This window comes from Calidris pugnax, unplaced genomic scaffold, assembly GCF_001431845.1.
Source record: "Calidris pugnax isolate Ruff unplaced genomic scaffold, ASM143184v1 scaffold352, whole genome shotgun sequence".
Lineage (NCBI taxonomy): Eukaryota > Metazoa > Chordata > Aves > Charadriiformes > Scolopacidae > Calidris > Calidris pugnax.
The window spans coordinates 155123-176541 of NW_015091110.1; the positions used below are offsets into that span (position 1 = coordinate 155123).

The 21419-nt window shown below is 43.7% G+C and overlaps 1 protein-coding gene across 1 annotated transcript in view; it reads left to right on the top strand.

The window, feature by feature from the left end:
- The window catches only part of VSTM4 (V-set and transmembrane domain containing 4), a 41038-nt gene that overhangs the window by 6118 nt on the left and 13501 nt on the right, over positions 1-21419 (top strand). The window contains exons 2-5 of the mRNA XM_014958056.1: positions 4836-5234; positions 10905-10973; positions 12244-12351; positions 16585-16618. Of these exons, the coding sequence (XP_014813542.1) occupies positions 4836-5234; positions 10905-10973; positions 12244-12351; positions 16585-16618 (610 nt within the window). The remainder of the gene's footprint in view (positions 1-4835; positions 5235-10904; positions 10974-12243; positions 12352-16584; positions 16619-21419) is intronic.

Genomic DNA, 21419 nt, shown 5'->3' on the forward strand with positions numbered 1-21419 from the left:
CCCCCGCCTGGGTTGCTCCCTCCCCGCTTCTGCACCGCCACCTCACCCGCAACGCTGGTGTCACCCCAAAAAACAATACAACCAAACCCAGAAATCCCCCTCTTCCCCTGCAGAAGTTGATGGCAATGTGTCCTCTGCCACCTCCGGTGCCGGGGGAGGATGCTGAGAGCACCCAGGAACTGCGGGCAGAGCTGAGGGGAGATGGGGCATTGCCTTCTCCACCATCCCATAGGTACCCGCTGGAAACAGAACCCATGGGTGCACTTGGGAGAAACCTCCCGGGCTCAAGACCTTTCTGCCCCCAAAATCAACTGGTGGTGGCCAGTGTGGTGTCCTACAAAAACAGACACAGAGGTCTGGATCTGAACTTTGGGTTAGGGATCGGGGAAGCTCCCATCCATCTGGAGTTCCTCTCCATCTGGAGTTAGTAACGAGAGTTGGATTGGGATCTTCACCTTAAAAAGGGCAGGAGATGGTGGATGCAGAGGTTTGGTTCAAGTCCATCTTTAGTCACTTCAGAAGCTTTGGTGGAGAAGGAGCCTCCGACTTGTGAAACTCCCAGATCCCTCCAACTGAAAACAGCTGCTTGCTTTTGGCCATCTCGCCAGCCAGGCTCCTAATTATTTTCGTTTAAACAAAGAGCTTTGCTTTTTGCTGGCTTATCTGCTCTTCTAACTTTGCAATTGTAGCGAAGTCAAAATTAAGCAGGCTCTGACAGCAGCATTGTGTCACAGAGCAAACCACAACAGGGGTAAAAACCATCCCAACGTGCTCCTGGTCATGGAAATCCAAGACCAGAAGGTACCTTCCCTGACGAGGTGCCTGTCTTGTCCCTTGGCTGTCACAGGGGCTGAGGGAAAAAAGAGGAAAATTGTAGATTCTGCCTGTCAGTGCCCATGGAGGAAGGAAGAGGGGCCTAAACACTAAACTTGGATGGTGAGCAGTAGCGAGTATCTCCATTGAAGTAGCTGGGGTTCTTCCACCAAAAGGCTCACCAAACATGGGGACCCTGCAGTGACTGTGGCTCCTCTGCCACTCTTCGACACAGACAGGTTTTTGGCTGCTGAAAGTGTAATTTCTTACATGTTTTGCTGTGTAATATGGAGTCAACTATCTTCAAAATAGGATTTTTCAGACCAGAGTATAGTCAGCAGTGACTTTCCCCGGCCCCCACCAGGCTGGTGAGACCTGCAGGTGGAGGGCACTGAAGAAACAAATGGCTAAAACATCAGGATGGGGGCAACTAAAGGAGCTAATTGCAGATGGGAGAGATGCGATTGATGACTCAGCGCCCTGGAAAGGAATCCTTTGACTCACTCTCCTCCCCTTTTCTATAAATAGTTTCCCTTTCCAAGCAGAAACAAGACTAAAACTCTTGTGGTGGGCTCCACCTGAGCGGGTACCTCATGCTGTACTGGGAAGGCAGGAGAAGAAAACCAGTGGTTTCCCACTTCAAGCAGCAATCTGAAGTGTGGAGCTCCAGTGCTCTGTTGGCACACGAGCCTGCTCTCACATTGTGGAGGGATCTCCTGTCTTGGTGAGGAGCCCATTACAAGGGTAAAACCTCATGTTGGGGTTGATCCAGCGCTGGCTAAAGACAGGAGGAACGTTTCTGCCAGTGTCTGGGAGCCCCAATGAGGCTTTTCCTTTCCACATAAGAGGTAAATGACCTCTTTCCTCCAGAATCCACCACCGTTCCTGCTCCAGTGACAGTGGGAGGACAGAGTCACATGGATGCTTTTAATGCTTTTTTTTTAATAAAGCGTCACCTGACCCCATTCAACATAAGATGAGATCATGGGCAAAGCATCAGGAAATGTCCCAAACTCGCCCCACTGCCACCACAGCAGGAGCCACAGAAGAAAGACAAGTTCCCACTCATCAGACAACACAAAGGATGCAAAATTTGATATTTCCTGATTATAAGGCATGTCCCCAGAGGAGAAGTAGAAGCCCTAGGTATAAAATGCCAATGTTTGTATGAGTGTACACAGATAGAAAGGGATCAGAGACACCACAGACAATGCTGCTTTATCTTCTTGCAGAGGCTTCCATCATCACCATATCTGAGTTCCTCTGTATTTTCTCTTGGGTACTTTTTGGCACTAAGTTCTGCCTAGTTTAGAATTAAGCAATGATTCTTTTTGCCTTTTATTTTGGGACTCTATTCCACAATTAATCGTAGCCAGCTTTTTCAAACAAGAAGCTCACATGTCAGGAAAATGACATAATTGTTTTTCTTTACAGTTTTCAGGACGTGTTCATAATTTCGGTAGAAAAAGGTTGTGTTTTTCATTTACTCAAACCGCATTTTTACGAATTATTAATTATATTATAAGTAACTATGAGGACCTCCAAAAGTATTGAAATTCTTAAAGTTATTCCTTATTTTCTGAGCAGCACAACCTTCAAAATATAATCTTATTTTGATGGCAGAGGGAGCCGTCTTGTCTTCACATCTGCTGTAAAGCACCAAGGTCAGGCAACTCCAGCAAGTAATAACTGAAGTTTCATGCCTGGAAAGCTTTTGGTGGTATTCAGCCTTAATTTTCAATTTCAACATCCTGTTCTACTTGTGTGCTGTCTGCAATCCAAAATAATCTCTTGCTTTGGCACTTACGTGAATTGCACACTTAAACATCGTGCACAGATAATTATATCGATAATCCAGGCCATGCTTAGCTGCAGTTCCTTAAAGAGATTTTAAAAACCTCCAAACTTTCTTTATAAAACTTATTTTCTCCTTCATAAAGAAAAAATAACGTCTACTTAGAAAAAACACACCATTTAGTAGAGCTTTTTATTAAAATTACCCCAAGTAATTATTATGCTATTAATTTTCAGCGGGTTCTCCTCAAACAACTGCACCTCTTTAATATAGTGGATTTACTTTAAATAAGGTGATACAATTCACCACTCAATTTGATGGCTTCACTGGGGCCATAAAACCAGTGTCTCTGCCTCCAATACTCCTTCAGAAATAGAATGGAAATACTTGCTTATTTTGAAGATAAATGTATGTTTGTGTTTCAGGAGCTGATGTCAGACAAGAGTCTCTGCCAAAATGCTCATCCCCTTTGTTAAAATGTTCCTAGCTGATGTGCTAGAAAAGTGTCCAGAAATGAAAAAAAAAAGAAATAAAAAATCATTCTCCCAGAGTTGCAATTCTCATTAGTATTTGAGTACAGTATATCCACATGACAGGAAGCTTAATATTCACATTTTAGAGGCCATTTCACGCTTTGCGGAGTGCGTTTCAGGGAGTGCTTGCTCACTGCTGAAATATGGTTCTCTCTCTCTCATGGATGGCATCAGACCGATGGATTACACATTACAAGTCATTTAGGGAACACATCGCCACCATATACCATTGGTCAAAAATAGACCAGTCTCTGATATGACTAATGAGAAGGTTCTTCATGTCTATTAGGAAGGAAATAAACTGAGTGTTGGTTCCCGTGCCTCAGAAAATCAGCCCAGCATAAATCAGTTGGGTCAGGAAAGAAAAATCTTCCTCTAATGAACAGCCATGGATTTCTTTTAACCTTCACCTATTCTGGCCGTGGGGAGAAATAAAGCAGAGAGACCAAGAACAGGCCTAAGCTAGGTTCATGCTGAAGAACGGAAAAACAAGAGTCAGAAATGAATAGAATAATGGAATAATAATTTCACGGAATCACAGAGTGGTTTGGGTTGGATATTTGTCTCAGTATAATCTCATGTCATATTTTGTCATTCAAGTAATGTCAGATTAAATCGAATTTGTGGTCAGAAGGACTAATCTGACAGATTTAATGCATCTTGAGATGACCATTTGATTATGATAAGGAAAATATTACTTGAAACAAGGGCCATGGGGAAGTGTAAATGAGGAGCTGGTTACAGGCACATAGGGAAGTTAATAGTCTTTCCGTGATCATCTAGGGAACAGAGTCATGTAAGGTTTCTACAAACGATGTCTAAAACAACATAATTCTGGGATACACCAGGCAAGGTATATCCCAGTCAAATCTGGGAAGTACCGTGACTATTTCACTGGACATTGGAGACCTTCTTTCCAGACACTATCTATAATTCCAGGCACCCACATTTAAAAAAAAATATTAATTGCAATCAAACCCAAAATTTCAACTGGAACCAATGCAGAGAAGGGCAATTAAGGTGAATAGGGAAGTGGAGACACCCCTTTACTACAGGAGACTAACAGAGCTTGACTTCTTTAGCTCAACAAAGTGAAGGCTGAGACACCAGATAATTGGGCTCTATATGGAGTCAGGAAGCAAGTGCTAGAGAAGAAAACACTTATTTAAACTTAAAGTTGGCACAGGAACAAGTGGGCATAAACTGGCTATTGGAACAAATTAGCCCTGCTGTCCTAAGAAGGGTGCAAGTCGTCAGAAGAGCTGGTCAGGGAACAGCTTTCCAAAAGACATCCTTGGCTCTTTCTCCAAGCTAATTCCAGATTAATGCTTGTTCAGATGACGAAAGATTTTGTGATGTTGGATGAAAGATATGTTGATGCGATGAACCAAGGTGTCAACTTCAGCCCTGTCTTATTAATTAGCGATAGCAAGAGCACTGGAGCAGACTCAGTGAAGGAGAGCCTCATACCACCTTTAACATTCACAGAGAGCCAGTGGATGGTGGGTTCTAAAAGCTCATTAAATCGCTGCACACTGAAGAGATGCCACCAGTTGGGTGGACTTGCTCGTGGGGACAGATTATGGTGCTGTACTGAAGGGATGCCACCAGTTGGGTGGACTTGCTCGTGGGGACAGATTATGGTGCTGTTTACCGGTACGAAGGATTCTCACCATCTTTTTTTCCCTTTGCAGATGTTTGTGAGGCTTTAAATGTGACAGTCTCTCCAGGACCGACCGTGCGATACTCCGAGGGGGATAATGCCACCCTTTACTGCCACATTTCTCAAAAGAGAAGGACGGACAATTTGCTGGCCGTGCGGTGGGTCTTCGCTGCGTCACCCACCCAGGAGCACCTGATGATCAAAATGACAAAGTTTGGCTCCGTCCAGTACTACGGAAATTACACTCACCATTTCCACAAGCAAAGACTGCATCTTCTGAAAGAGAAACATGGAGCTATGTACAAATTTCATATCCTCAGCCTCCAGCAAACGGACCAAGGACATTATATATGTAAAGTCCAGGAAATTGGCAAACACAGGAATAAGTGGACAGCATGGTCAAATGGCACAGCAGCTACTGAGATAAGAGGTGAGAGACTACTGATTTCAATTCTATCATTTTTCTTGTGCCGTGATCCTTTTTTTTTTTTTTCTTTTCTTGCAAGTTCATCCACAAGATACCGGAATTTAGGTTATTTTTAAGTGTTATGTGTGGATATGAGAACAAAGCCTAATACTCAACTTCATTACTTGCACATTACAATTTAAACATTACTCAGCCCATAATAAACTGTAGAAAGTGAGAAGACTGGTAGATTTGTAGAAGATAGTCTATTTCCTTTGCCTTTTACCAGAATAACAGTAGTTAAAACTCGTTTACATTCAGCTATAGGTTTCTACAACTTTGCTAGTAGGAATAAACAGATGCTATAATTATTTAAATACAAAGAGACAGGAACAGGGAGAAATGAACTTATTTTCTGAAGAATATGCAGCAGGTCAGTCCAAAATAGAAGCATTCTAGTTTAGCTCTATGTTTTGCCTTTCTCTTGGTGTTTTTATTGCTTTCAGCTCTAGTCCAGCAGCAGTTGGTAGGAAGCATTTTGAGTATTATTTCTGTACTTTTGATTCTACAGTGGTAGCCAGAAAGCAGAGCTAGAAGAGCAGTGACAAGCCTGCTGGCATTGATCTCCAGATAAAGAAGTGAGCAGCAAGGAGGGAGGGTTTTGAACCAAGTTGAAAACAGGCCTTATCTTTGGGTCTTCTCTTAGTTCTTCATAAAGTTTCTGCCATTGCTGTTGACTCTGAATTTATTGTTGTGTTTAGACTGCAAAAGTTACTCTTGTAGCTGGGAAACCCTAATCCCACGTATCCAATTTATTTTCTGGGGAAGGTGGCCCTAGCTCTCCTCTGAAACCAACTTTGCTCTGTGAGAGGTCTGTTGGCTGCAGGACTTTTCAAGATAAACTCAAACACTTTTAGGTAGTCTTAATCCAAAGCACATCCTGTTCAACATCAACTTCACTGCTGTCGTCCAGGTTTCTATATCACTTTTGGATTATACACACACCAGGGAGACAAATGTGACAGTAAAAACTAATCTTTGTGAGTGCATGGCCTCCTGTGGATACCTCTCAGGTATCACACGCTTTGATTTTGATCTATCAGAAGTACGAGAACAAAGATGTGAAAAACACACTATAACAAGAGATAAACAGCAGCTTCACATTGACCAGCAATGTTTAAACCCACCTTGAGAAATTGTGACATTAACATAATGCAATTAGCTGATTTTTTATTTTTTTTATATTTATATTTTATATTTTATTTTTTTATTACTAGCAATAATGAAAGACACTACCAATCCAAAGCTGAAGTTCTCTTTAGATTAATAGCAAACACCATGGATCAATTTTAAACCAAGAAACAAATTTCTTGGTATCCACTCCACCTTTCAGTGTCCTGCCCTTGGAGGCAGCTACTGGTCTGGTGCAGAGGATTTGAGGGGGAGGACTGGTACTATGTAAGCCCCCAGCTGAAACACTGCTTTCCTCCCTCACTGCTTCTCTCGGCGTCTTGACACCAGACCTGGCCCTCTCTAGCTCCTATGCTTCAAGTTATCCTCAGAATTTCCTCCCCAAAGCACTGGTAAAAGGTGTGGTCTATCCTCTAGGAGATTCTAGGACTGTACGGTGACCTCCCAGCCCTGGGCCATCCCCTCGAGGTGCTGTTGGAAGTAACACCACCTGGTAGTTGCTCTCATCCTCTTCCTCCTCTTCTCCTCCAGCACCGTCTTTGAACCTCTGGTTCTTTGTAGGTTGGGATGAGACCCTTGGCTTCCCTTCCCCACACCAGTCGCCAGATTTGCCCCTTCCCAAAGGCTGAGGCAGTTGGGGTCACCAGTCCCCCTGCTTGCCAGCTCCTTCTTGGCACTGGTGGAAGCTCTCAGCCAAATCTAGCGGGGTGAAGGAGGAAGAGAGAGGGAGAGGAGGAGGAGAGCCAATTCCGAGCCAAGCACAGGAACAGCAGGGAAGAACAACTGCTGAGGACCAAGCAAGCTAATGCCTGAAGTTTGCAGAGCTAAATCATGCCTGCAATAAAGTTTCATGTCATATCCCTGTGTGGTTACAAGACTAACCACTGTGTCTTGGCTCCAGCCACCCAACATGGGGTCAGTGCTTGTAAAACGTAATGCCCTCCAGAGACTGAGATGGCTGAGTTCAGGAGATGTTGGGCTGTAGTGGTTTTACTCCTCCTCATTCAAAAACAAGAGTGAAAACAGCAGGAAAAATCAGACAAGAAACTGCTCTTTGAGCTGTGAAGCTAATGAAACCTGTGTGACATACCCTCCAGGCTGTCAGAAAAAAAAAAAAACACCAAACAAACAAAGGAAAAATAGAAAGAAAATCAGATGGAGAATTTAGGTTTTTCCTGTGCTGGTGTCACTTCATGCGGCAGGTCAGCGTTTTAAAGAGTGTTTTCTCATTCACTGAATGATGGAATTTCTTAAATGCCTGTAGAGAAACATATGGATTTTTCAGGAGTTCTTGAGAAGGGAATGACATATTCCAGGTAAATGGCAGCAGAAGGACAAGCAATATAAAATATTGTTGGACCACCCGTTGTACCCCTCCTCAGGAAAAGCCACTCTGCGTCTCTCACAGCTGCTCAGGCTGCTGGTAACTGCAACACAGGAACTTCTCCTTGCTCTTCCTCGTACCCCTGCTCAGGAAAAGCCACTCTGTGTCTCAGCTGCTCAGGCTGCTGCTAAGTGCAACACAGGAACTTCTCCTTGCTCTTCCTAGCTAAAGTGTGGGGTTCAGATCAACTTAGTTATGGCAAAGGAATACTCTAACTTTTCTCTCCAGCCCTTCAATACTACTTTCCCCCCTGATTTTTTAGTATGATTCATGAATACATAATCAGAGCAGGGATTTGAGACCACCCGGCCCCTCCGAAAGAGTATTTCTTCTAATTCTAAACCCAGATCAAAGATACTAAAAGACACTAGCTAAAGTGTGGGGTTGAGATCAACTTAGTTATGGCAAAGGAATACTCTAACTTTTCTCTCCAGCCCTTCAATACTACTTTCCCCCCTGATTTTTTAGTATGATTCATGAATACATAATCAGAGCAGGGATTTGAGACCACCCGGCCCCTCCGAAAGAGTATTTCTTCTAATTCTAAACCCAGATCAAAGATACTAAAAGACATTAAGACTAAAAGACTTTAAATACCATAGCAACTGTTTTACTGCTCTGAAAGATGACATCGCTTTAAATACCATAGCAACTGTTTTACTGCTAAAATTCTCTTTACTGGAAGCAAAGGACTGCCTGGGCTGGCAGTGGGGTAATGCACTGTGAGCCACAGGACTCCCTACACACGGGAGGGAAGGCAACTCTTTTCAGAGCAGTGATAAAGTCTCCAGTTTCCCCCGTGGTAACACTTGGGCTTTTCAAGGAAATTTTCTTCCAAACACATTTTGCGTTTTATAGTATGATCACTCACACTTTTTTATTGCGAAGGGATTTACTTGCATTGCAGTTAGATCCAGGACGCAGCGAAAGGAGCAAAACAAATTGCCTGAAGCATTTGGATACTTAAGTTGTGCTGCTTGTGCTTTATCAAGTAAGGTAACAGTATTCAAGCAAATCACAGCTGCTGTCTTGTCTAACATTCTGTTCCACTTAATGTCTCTGCAGTTATGCCCAAAAAACCCAACAAAAAAGAACAAAAGCCTTTCCCCCCCCCTCAGGGAAGGTATTCTAAAATACTTTTCAAAAATCTACCCGTTTGATGCTTTCATGTAACAAATGAGTAGATTTGTTAAAATATTCAGGTTGCACTTCACATCAGTTATCACAACAGAGCTGAAGATTTCATTAGTCCCAAAAACAACTCCATATCCTTTGAATTAGCCCCACACCTCACATCCCTGCAGGGCACTCCTTAATGAATTCCCTTTTCAGTAAGATACTTGTTTTTTAATGATTTCCCACCTGAACCTCTGCTGGACGTTCAGACCTCATTGGCAATCTGGAGGACATCACCAGACTCCTGCTCCATTGCTAGCAGGCAAAAATATCATGGATTAACATAAGTGAGGTCATCTAATCTGATGTCATCAAAAAATGCCAGCATGTATAAACAATGTGGGGCTGAGGAGAGGGTTTTGAATAGTGATCCAGCAGCCAGAGCATTTGGATTCTAGCGCTGGGTTGTACAACTGTTATGACATTGACATCCATCAATTTGCCCAAAGCTCTGTCATTTGCTCCTCCTCCTGAAACTGCAGCTATTCTTTTCCCTCTTTACTGAGTTAGAACATAGACATTCAGCCAGCCCTTCTTCTAGGCTATAGAGGTGAGCGGGGACAACTTGGGGTCATGCAGTCTTTCTTCTCAGGATAAAAACTCCCACCCAGGGTCAGCTGAATTAAGCCAGTTGAGAACTTCAGCGGCTCTGCACTGGTCAGTGGTCATTGATAGAGGAGTTTATGTTAGTTAAGGTGTTCAGCCCAGTCTGTTCCTACATCTCAGCCAAGGACACTGAGGGTAAGTAGATGCATTCTGCTTTCCAGCTCAGATAGGACATTTCTGAAGCATTTGGACACACTTTAGAAAGTCCGTGCACGCATGGGTGGGTTTTTTCAGGTAGGCAGGTATCATATCCATGTAGATATAAAAGGCACGGCACAGAAGCCAACTTTTGAGGGAAGTATGAAGAAAAAGGAACTCAGGAGCGGTGCTCTCACTTGGGGTCTCTCACGGTGTTATTTGGCCACTGTGTAGGAATGGCAGGGCAGTTCAACCTGCCAAGGGACATCCACCAGGCTTTTGGAAGGAAGGCAGGTTGGACCAAATCGGGAGCTACAGAGTCAGTCCTGAAGCTGCAGAAACACTATCGTGTCCACAGAGATGACTTCAGTGTCAAGCACTGCTAGAGCAACTTCCCTGTTTTTTAAAAAAGCTCTGCCTAATGTGGCAGTCATTCTCAGGAATGTGGCTTTAAGTCATTCTTAGGAAGCCCTCAGAGCTGTGTCCTTCAATAAAGCTGCTGCTCTTCCAGTTATTATTTTTCCTTAACCTCTAAGTCTTAGCAATAGACTACTGTGTTTAAAATCCTTCTTAATAACCACGAGGGAAATTAAATTCCCATTCTCTTGAGCAAAAGTTGTTCAACTCCTCTCTAAAAAGTAGCCTGTTTTGGGAGAGAACACAAATTGCAACCCTAGAGGTACGAGTTCTGGGTAACTGAGAACACAGAGTTGAAATAAAACCAGCTGCATACAGCATTATTGATAGCTTTTTTCCTGGGACACTCCCCACAAAGCCATTACAGAATTTATAAGCACACGGCCACCCTATTCTAAGGCCTCAGCTCTTCTAAAGTGTGTTTCTGGTCTCTTGCTGTTCTTCACTGCATTTAACTTTCAGATGAAGAGCCATGCGTTGCATCTTCCTAGAATAAGATGACAAGAGGGAGGCAGTCTCAAGCCATACAGCACTCATGGGGGGTGCCAAGCCAGATGAGATTTGCTGGAAGACATCTTTATAATTCTGTTTCATAACTGAAGGGTTTCATTGAAAGATAATTACCCTGTGAGATAAAGCAAGATGTTGGTGCACTGAAGTCTAAGGCAGATTTGCATTTACTTCAAAAGGTCTCAACTGAACTACATTTACTTCAAGAGGTCTCAACTTTTTATGCCACACATTTTCAGGTCTTGTTATGTCATCTTTGGTTTTTTTTTCAGTGATTTCATCAAAATCATCTGATGATCCCAGTTTCAAGAAAAACCATGAAGCATGGAAGTTTTTTGAAGGTAAAGATGCATCTGACTGCTACTGGTTCCGTACAAGATGTCAGTTTAGTCCAATATTAAGGGACAATTAAAGCGTCCCAATCAGGACCAATTTTGCTAGTTCCTGTGCAAACTCAAGCCTTCCCTGAGAAATCATTCTACAATTTGCAAACTATATTGTTGCCCTGTGTAAGGGGAACAAAGCACAGAACTGCAGGTCAGGGGTCTAGTTCCAGCAACGCTATTTTCTGCAAGAACACTTGACCTCCGAGGCTTAGTTTCCTCTCTGTAAAGCAGGAAAGAAGCCAATATGCCTCCCTAGGGACATTTCAAGACATTAATGGGTAGAGCATCCTTAGAGTACTCTATTTAGAGTTCTAGTAGAAGCAGAAATAAGTCATTAAAGATTTCTCCTTCTGGACAAAATAATTCCACTTGATCTGCCATGGTACAACTCCTGTCACCTCCACTGGGAATGTGTTATGGCACCTGAATGAGAGCCATGAAGGGAGACTGAGGCCATAGATTGGAAAAAATAATAATAAAAAAAATTACAAAATTTTCAAGCCAGAGCTACCACCAAAGGAAGCAATCACAGACTTTCATCCTCCTTCCTCAACCACTCAGACTCCCGTCCCTCCACTTTTTTTTTTTTTTTTTTTTTTTTTTAGAAAGTACAGCTGTTTGAACTGGGAAATTATCCAGTTGAAGTTCTTTTGTTTTCCGGTTGCCCAACCAAAAAACAAAGAAAAAAAAAAAAAAAAAAAAAAAAAAAAAAAAAAATGCAAAACACCCCTTTCCTCTCTCCCAAATGAACATGGGACTCTTTGCAGATCCAGTAAAAAACAGGCATGACTTCATCCTCTCTTTAAAACTTATGCAGCCTTTTTTTTTTTTTTTTTCTTTTTAAATGAGAAAGTACAGCTGTTTGAACTGGGAAATTATCCAGTTGAAGTTCTTTTGTTTTCCGGTTGCCCAACCAAAAAACAAAGAAAAAAAGAAAAAAAAAAAAAAGAAAGAAAAAAAAGTCAAAGCAGCCCTTTCCTCCCTCCCAAATGTAAGCCCTCTTAGGTGTTACTGCACCGCTTTGCGTTTATGGGGACTCCAGCCAAGTTTTAAACTGAGTGGGATACTATATGAAAGTTTTAAGAGGGTTAACTCACTTCTGAACTATTACCCTATATCTTTTGGGTTGGGGTCTATTTAGATCTTGTAGATGTAAATGGTTTCTACCCTGTAAGCATGAAGGGTACAGCTACGACACTGACCGTCACCTGTGCTTGGCTTTCAGATCTCTACGTCTACGCGGTGTTTGTGTGCTCGATAGGAATCGTCAGCGTCCTCCTTTTCACACTTGTCATTCTCTGTCAGTCAGTTCTGAACAAGAGGAGATCCACAGGTGAGTGAAATGTCATTTTGAGAGGCCCTTGCCAAAGGGGAAGAGGGGGCAGGAAGGAGAATGCAGAAAAAGCAGGAAATATCTCCTTGCCTTGATTTCAATTAAAAAGAAAAATAAGTGGTAGAAGAAACCATTTCTGCCAGCAAAACTAGAACAAAGGCATTTTGCTCCCTTCGAATAAGTATTTCACTTTACATTTACTTCGGACTTTTCAAAATCTCTCAGCTTTGCATAAGCATAAATTGAAGGTTGTTGGAACTTCTTTCAAGGAAAACCAAATGCTGTATCATTAAATTGCATTCCGACCATATCTAGCTAACATTTTGCACGAGTGACATTTCTGCAGACCTTTAGAGGGGTTTCAGAGTGGTCTTGCTCTCTTCTGTTTTATTCTCCCTTCCTGACTAGCTGTCAATATTCTCGGGAATACGGGGGTTGTTATTAGCACTCTCTCATTTGTAGCGTTATTTGAAATAGAAGCATCATTTCATCATTCAGATCTGCCTTTTCATAATAATCTTTCAAGATCAGGGATTACTGTTTCATTCTTCTCTTCCTCACAGAGGGTTTCTCAAAGAGGCTACATCTGAATGAAAGGAGCCCTATTGTAATCAAAAGTGCTAATCCAGGTCTGTGGAATAACCAGTGCAGGCTCTACTTTTATTTTAGTTTAAGAGTGGTTATTTGGAGAGCTCACCCGAGCTGTGAGGATGAGATGCTTAGCAGCCACCATGTTAGAGGAGAGCAGAAGGACCATCCCTGAACAGAAGCTTTCCAAAAAGCGTTTGGTTAGTGATTTACCCTGTTAATGACTGGAGGGAGTCGTGACTTTGCTGCCTCTTCAGCACTACACACGTACCACCAAGGAATGAGTGACTCAGATACACAAGGGAGAAGACACGTAAACCAAAAATAGATGTCTACAGAAGTCCTTGCCTGACCACAAACACGTCTCGGGCTGTGCCTCAGTCTTCCCGGTAGTGCGCTCAGTAGAGTAACTCTGATTCTAACTGAGCCCAACAACTCCGTTGGCCTAGGGGAAGGAGGAAGATCAATGTTATTCTTCCTCCCCTGTTAAGTAATGACAAAGGGTTTGTGCCAAGGGAGTACCCACACTTAAGAATGTTGGTCACGGTGAGTCATCCTGAGGCCACTAGACAGGCAGCTGTATCCCATTCTTTTCTTTAGCAGACATTGGGCTGGATTTTGCTTCTGGTTTGGGTGATTTACGCTGGTGTAAGCATACAAGCAGCTGGAAGGAAAGGTCTCTTTACACCGAGTCAACACCAGTTAAACAGAGAAATAATACAGAATATAATATAGATACAACAAAGAACAAGTAATTTCTTCTGAGGTGCTAAATCCCTTCTTCACCACCCTGATATCTGACTAATTGCAGGTTCCACCAAATTTCTATTTAGATTTTGAATATTATCCAGTAAACAATGGCAACATTAAACTTACAGGTTCAGGGAAAAAGTAACAGAATAAATCTTAGCAGACAGGCACCCAGTATACAACAAATACGATTTTCAGGCAAGACTTTCAGCTAGGTCTACTTCATCAGAGTATTTTCCAGAGCCGCATTAACTGGCTCAGCCTTCAGTAAAGCATCAGGGAATTAAATTTCTGGCGGTGGAAGGAGCATCAGTGATGAACACAGTTTCCACCAGCCTCATATTGCTTTTTCTCCCCATGACTGCTGGGCCATGGTGGCAAGCTCAGCCCTGAAGCTCTACCTCAGGCAGCAATTGGTCCCTGTGAGGTACTTTCTCCACTCATCCATATGGACACAGGGCACAAACAGCCCCCTCCTCCCTCAACACTCTTCTACCCTCTCCAGAGGCACCTTCCAGGGGTTCAGGTCTGACCACGAGACACCCACCCTGTCAGCCAACAGCAGTCCTCTCCCATCCAGACTGTTAGAATAAGGCATTTCTCCTCAAAAAGTGCTATCTTACCTCCTGTCCATCCTTGGCATTCTGTACCTCCATCCTGGGCTGGACTAGGCAGATCCTGGTGTTCATGTGAAAAGAGCCAGCGGGGAAATCCCTCAGTGCATCTGTTCATCCTTCCTTGAGGAAAGGAGGAAAGACAGGGACAGCAAAGCAGTCCTCTCTCTGCATCACCCCAGGCCTTCAGGAAGGCTCCAGGCACAGCCATCTTCCATCTTCAGTGAGATGGTTGCAGCATCATCTTCCTCAGAGGTCCTCCGAGAGAAATCTGTCTCTGCTCTTCCCCTTGCAATCAGGTCAGGAGCCTAGGACATCCAAAATGATCTCATTACTTCACCTTGCTGGGCAAATTTCCATCAGGGCTTCTCCCTGAACCTCCCCAGTCACCCCACTCCTATCACGGGGACACCAACAGCTTCCTCCCCCAAGTTCCTTGGCCCCATGACCACCACAAGGAGGACAACCTGCCCCACCTCACCACAGCATCACATGCAGGGAGTGGAGGCAGATAGCCTTGGGACTAAACTGCAGCCCCCTAGGAGCTGTGTGGCTTCCTTAGAACAGGAGAATTTAGGTAAGACCAAACACAAATCCTGGCCAGTGTCAGGAACAGCGTGGCCAGCAGGACTATGGCAGTGACCATCCCCCTGTACTGGGCTCTGGTGAAGCCCCACCTCAAGAGCTGTGTCCAGCTTTGGGTCCCTCATTACAACCACATGCAGGGAGTGGAGGCAGACAGCCTTGTGTTCAGCTTTGGGCCCCTCACTACAAGAGGTGCTGGAGAGTGTCCAGAGAAGGACAACAGAGCTGGTGAGGGGTCTGGAGCACAAGTCTTGTGAGGAGAGGCTGAGCAGTGACCATCCCCCTGTACTGGGCTCTGGTGAAGCCCCACCTCAAGAGCTGTGTCCAGCTTTGGGTCCCTCATTACAAGAGGTGCTGGAGAGTGTCCAGAGAAGGACAACAGAGCTGGTGACGGGTCTGGAGCACAAGTCTTGTGAGGAGCAGCTGAGGGAGCTGGGGATGTTCAGCCTGGAGAAAGGATGGATATCAGGGAAAATTCCTACACTGAAAGGGTTATCAAACATTGGAATGGGCTGCCCAGGGAAGCAGTGGAGTCACCATCCCTGCAGGTATTTAAAAGCTGAGAGGGCCATGAGGGTTGTGATGGTTTTTGTCAGTGTTGGATTGATGGTTGGGCTGGATGATCTTAAAGGTCCCTTCCAACCTGGGCAATTCTATGATTCTATGAAAACCTTCCTGTAGAGAGGGGCATAATCACATAAGTGCACCAGCTTTTGAGGGACATGGGTTGTGATGGTTTTTTTCAGTGTTGGGTTGATGGTTGGGCTGGACGATCTTAAAGGTCCCTTCCAACCTGGGCAATTCTATGATTCTATGAAAACCTTCCTGTAGAGAGGGGCATAATCACATAAGTGCACCAGCTTTTCATGGCCTCTGAAAGAATGGAGAACATGAAGGGGGGTGTGTGTCTATGTTGTATCCAACTCCCCATCATGGCTCAGGGATGCACCCTCTTTTCCTTCTGAGAAACAAGCTGGCAGGAAGTCGGCCAGAAGAGGCAGAGCCTCTCCTCCTGCCTGTGTGTCTCCACGCTCAGCACGTGGCACAGCTTGGGCAGAGCACAGAAGCCACTAAGCCACAAAAGAGCATCTTAATAACCCTGGCTCCAAAAAGGCTGTGGGAGGGGAGCTGCCCTGGCTCAGGGCTGTGGATTCGAAGCGATAGGAAGCAGAAGGATTTATCCAGCTCACCCAAAGCCATCAGAGATGGGATAGTGGCTGGACTGGACCTCTGATGTGATCCCAGGAGGCAATCCCTTTATGCCTGAGCCCACAGTTTAGCTTACGTTAGGACCAGCAGTGGCTCCTGTGGGTGAATGGTTTATTTCAGGCTTCTGGAAATAAACAGAGGCACCACAAGGGAAATAAAAAGTCTTCAAAGTGAAATTACTGGCCTGCTGTAGTTTTCCTTAGCGAGCTGTCTCTTGGCTGGGCTGACCGCTGGAATGCCTGCTGCCCAACACTTCCACAGCAGATTTTTGGTGGTGTTTGATACGTTCCCCTGTCCCAAGCCCAGCTGTATCTTTGAGTCAGAATACATTTTAATGCACAACATAACGTATGGTGACAATTAGCAGCTCTCCCAGTGTAACAACCTGGCAGCTCCACACTCTCAGCAGTGCCCGGTTGTAACTCATAAACTGTGATGGTGTGATGCCACATTTTCTTTCTTTGTTTTTTTTTTTTTTCTTTAACAGTGAAGCATTACCTGGTGAAATGCCCCCAGAACAGGTAGGAGATTACACTTCTCTTTACTGTAACCCAATGCACCAGTTCTGTTCTTGTTTTGCTGAAGGAGATGAGTGATGTTTTCCAAAGTGCCTACAGGAGGATAAAGAGTCCCAAGTCCATGGCTCATGAACGTGACTGCAAGCCAACATCTGCTGTGCGTGATAAGGGACATCTACCTGGGCTTTCCAGCTGTAGGTCCTGCAGGTGCTTCAGTGAGAAGCCTCTCCTTGAGGCCCTGAATGCCTTTCTGGACAAGCCTGTTTTCATCCACTGTGACTTTCTCAGGTTTCCCAACACCTCACTGGGATGGTAGTGCCTTAAACCATCCACTTAAATAGAAAAAACCATAATGTAACCCAGTGATTCCTGCACCCAGGAACGGCGAGTGGGGCTTAAAAGCAGATTTTCCAAGCCCACAGTCTGTTCCCAGCTGAGGACTCCAAGTGGTGGGAAAAATCCTGCTTGTGCTGCAGTCATTAATCACTGTCCCTTTAAATACCACCGACCGCCAAAAGTTCTTGACTGTGTGATGCTATAAAACCCGTTTCCATTGTATGATTTTCCTGAGATATGAATTGTACTGGAACTGCAGCATAAAAAAAAAAAAAAAAAAAAAAAAAAAGATGACAAAAGTATTTTACAAACAAAAAAGATTAAAGGGGGACGGCTCATAACAACACGGGAGAACAGCTGTTGCCCAGTTCTCAGTGACATAAAACATGTGTTTCCAGCCTTGTAGCTTAAATCCAGTATCACTTGGTATCACAGACACTATTGCTCATGGTATCTTTTTAAATACTATGGGATTCAATGCCAAGGACAGCAGACCCGAGGTCCTCCAATAGTGTAATTTTTCGTGCGTTCTGGTGGCATTGCCGCTGTGTCCAATCTCACCCACGCTCACGTGGAAGGGAAGTCACAACAAAGCAGCAGAGGGGTCAGCAGAGGCCAAAAAACAAACTGAAACTTTCATGTTATTCATGGAAGGATCTTTGTTCTGTGACCCTGACCAGCCATTGCACCACACCAAACATTTAGAGACAGCTCAGCAGTTTTTGTTTTTCCCTGGATGTTTTCTCTTTCCCCTTCTTTATGAGCTGCTGGGACAAAGCTGGAATTACAAAGACAAAAAAAAAAAAAAAAAGAAAAAGAAGGGTGAGGGGGAGGAAATCAAAGTAGATTGGGAGGGAACACAAGAAGAGGAGAAAAATGAGACCTGACTTGAAAAGATGACCGAAAAAATGGAGCAGGGCAGTCAGATAAAGAGACTCAGAGACTCGTACTGCAGAACCTGCCTCTCGGGGAAGAGACAACGTGGTAGTGATAGTGCTGTGAACCTCAGGAGGCTGAATAGCAGGGGCAGAACAAGCCAACAGGATTTCTTTACTATAAAATGGAGTCTCCAAAAGGGAAAAATAATGCATGATTCTGTCTGGATAAAAATATGGTTTCATGTATTTCACTGTGACACTGAAATACATGAATACAAGAAGGACAGGGAACTGCTGGAGAGGGGACAGCAGAGGCTACAAAGGTGATGAGGGGCCTGGAGCATCTCTCTGATGAGGAAAGGCTGAGGGACTTGGGTCTTTTTAGTCTGGAGAAGAGAAGACTGAGGGGGGATCTGATCAACACCTATAAATACTGAAAGGGTGGGTGTCAGGAGGATGGGGCCAGTCTTTTTTCAGTGGTGCCCAGGGACAGGACAAGAGGAAATGGGCACAAACTTGAACGTAGGAAGTTCCACCTAAACATGAGGAGGAACTTCTTTCCTGTGAGGGTGGCAGAGCCCTGGAAGAGGCTGCCCAGAGAGGTGGTGGAGTCTCCTTCTCTGGAGACATTCAAACCCACCTGGACACGTTCCTGTGGGACCTGCTCTGGGTGGACCTGCTCTGGCCGGGGGTTGAAGCAGATGATCTCCAGAGGTCCCTTCCAACCCCATAGCATTCTGTGATGCTGTGACATGATATACTAATGAAAGCCCCAGTCCCAAAAAGCATGTCTAATGTGCACTGACTTCAGGGCTTTAAAATTAAATGTGTTACCAGTATCATCAGTTTTGTTACATTTCACACTTGGTACCATTTATTTTTCACCCTCTGCTCAAAATGCAAACCATTAATTCCTTTGAACTTGTTTCTCTTCACCTGCACTTTCCTTGTCTTGGAACTTAATTCAACACATTTAGACCCAAAACGCAGTGCCTAAATCTCCATCAGGCCAAACTGATGAACTAATTTGCAAAAGGCTCCTGCCAGTCAAAATGACTGCGCTGTGCAAAATTCAGCCTTGATTAGAGAGGCTCAGCTCCAACTCCCTCAGTGATATTTCAAACTCAGAGCAGAATCCAGTTTCAAAATTACATTAATAGTCCGGTGTCTAAGAAATGCCTGTACTCCCACTGCAGTAATACCTAAACATCTTAAAATATTTCATGCCTTGACATCATAATGGTGTTTTTACTTAATTGGAATCTGAAGCGCAAAGGGCTAAGTGATTTGCCCCGGGTCTCACAAAATGGCCTTGGTAGAAAAGAAAATTAAATCCAGATTTCCTGAGCAGAACAAAGCAAACGTTTGGGTTTGGTTTGCTACTTGACCAATAACGAATTAAGGGAAAAAAAAAAAAGTTAACCAAACCCCATCTCTTTCCCACATTTTAAAAATAAATACCTAAATAAAAACTATAGTTATTTTGGGTTTTCCGAACCACCCGATTCCATTTTCTGGGGTTTTATTTTCTTTAAATATCCTCCTTCTTCTTATATTCCTTGCTATTAGATCATTTTGTCAGTTTTCAGACCCAGAAAGCCCCGGGAGGTGTAGCTTTGAAAACAGGAATTATTTTTTTCTCCCTTTTGTATTTGTTTTTTGGCCTGGACTCTCCAGTCTGTCAGTGACTGCTCTTCTAGAGACAAATAATTTGAGGTGAAAAAAAGTGTTTACCTCAAAAAGCCGTCCATCTCCACACCTTGGGGTCCATGGTGCCCATCTAACATGGCAGGAGCAAATTCTGCAGGACTGAACCAGGACCAAGTCCATCCCCAGCACCTTTTCACACAGCTTCCCTGGATGGAAAATAGCAAAGTTCACTCCAGGGAATTTTTTGCCATCCCCTTGCAGACCTTTGACAAGAGGAAATAGCTGACTTAGATGACAACAGGAAAAGTTCCACATCCTTGACTAATAAGGGCAGTAAAGTTAAATTTGTAGTAATTTGCCAGCCTTGGGACAGCCGTGACCTCCACCAAACTGCTGTCCTGGTGCCATGATTCTCAGACACCTTCCACAGGGTTTTTTTCCCCCCACCAAATCCTGTATTTTTCTTGCTCTCTACAAACTCATTAGATCCTTCAAGAAATGCACACTGGGACACTGTTGAAATCGAAGCCGGGAGGCCGGAGGAGGAGCTGGAGATAAAAACCTAACTTTCCTTTTAGACACAGAAGAAGACAAAGCTCACAAAGAGGCAGTGTTTCGGAGCCAAGGAGTCTGTTCTGAGCTGCCTTGTTTGGTTTGAGGAGCTCAGTTTTAAGACAGCAAGAGCAGTTGTTGTATCACCCAGAATTAGTTAACCCTCTGTGGCCCTGGCATTTAAATGAAAAACGGAAACCACAAATACATTTCTCTGTAGCTTCACTTCTTCAGAGGCAAAGTGGGAATATTAACTAATGCGATGAATCAACACTAAGCCTTTTCATATATTGTGCCTAAAGTAGCTATATCACAATAATAGCATCTTTAAGCGACACATCGGCCTCAATAACCCCAGATTATTAAAATAAAAAACATTAAAAAATAAAATTAAAAAAAATCATTGTCATCTCCTTCTTGGTATTCTTCGCAAGTGTGTGGGCAATGGAGCCAGGAAGGAGAGTTTCATTTCCTGCTGGTTTTAAACCATTTCATGTTTTGATCTTAACATAGAAATGACTGGTTGTTGTGGGACAGGTTCACAACAGCTCAGGCAGAATTTGAAATTATTCTAATGCAACCCTCAATTTACATAATTGATGTGATTTCTTATATATTTTACCTTATAAACACTTAAAAAAATTTGGCAGCAAACCTATGTTTTGGACTGAGTACCTGGATCTGGAAAAATCAGCAAACCAGAGGCTTTTTGTAATCAATGAAAGTGTAAATCCAGAGTGATTTTACCAACAGTAGTGACATTCATCTGGATTTACAGGGGTATAAAATGATAATGTCTATTATTTTGTTATTCTTGCGTGGGCAATCTCTGAGACATCTTAACTTTCATTAAGACTTTGGCCCAGTTTGAATATTTTACTCTATTAATATAAAGAGAACGTTTCATTATGCAAAAGCACCTGGAGAGGAGCAGCAACATGGGATAAATGATTGAAAATTCAGTGAAATTAGTGTTATGACCATGGAGACCTTGGCTGGATCCCATTCCATGGTGTAACTCACCAGCACAGAAGAGAAAGGTCTCCCCACCCATAGTGAGTTGATCTTCTCCAAGGTGAGCCCGTGGTCAGATCCATCTGAGCAACAACTTCTTACCAAGTCACCTCCACCACCGTAGCCATCGTAACCAACTGCTATACCCTCTCCCCACACCCCAGCTCTAAGTTAAGGTTTCTTTCCTTACCAATTAATCCAACATGATGTTATTTCATGTTAGTTCCAAGCCAGGAGCACCTGCACTGTCAGGTACCACAGCTCAACTGGCAGCAATCACCGCACCTTCACTGCGCATCCAAGCACTAAATAGTCAAAGCAGGATACACTGTCACAGACTTTGGGAAATGCTGTGGGTAAAAAACCCAGACTTA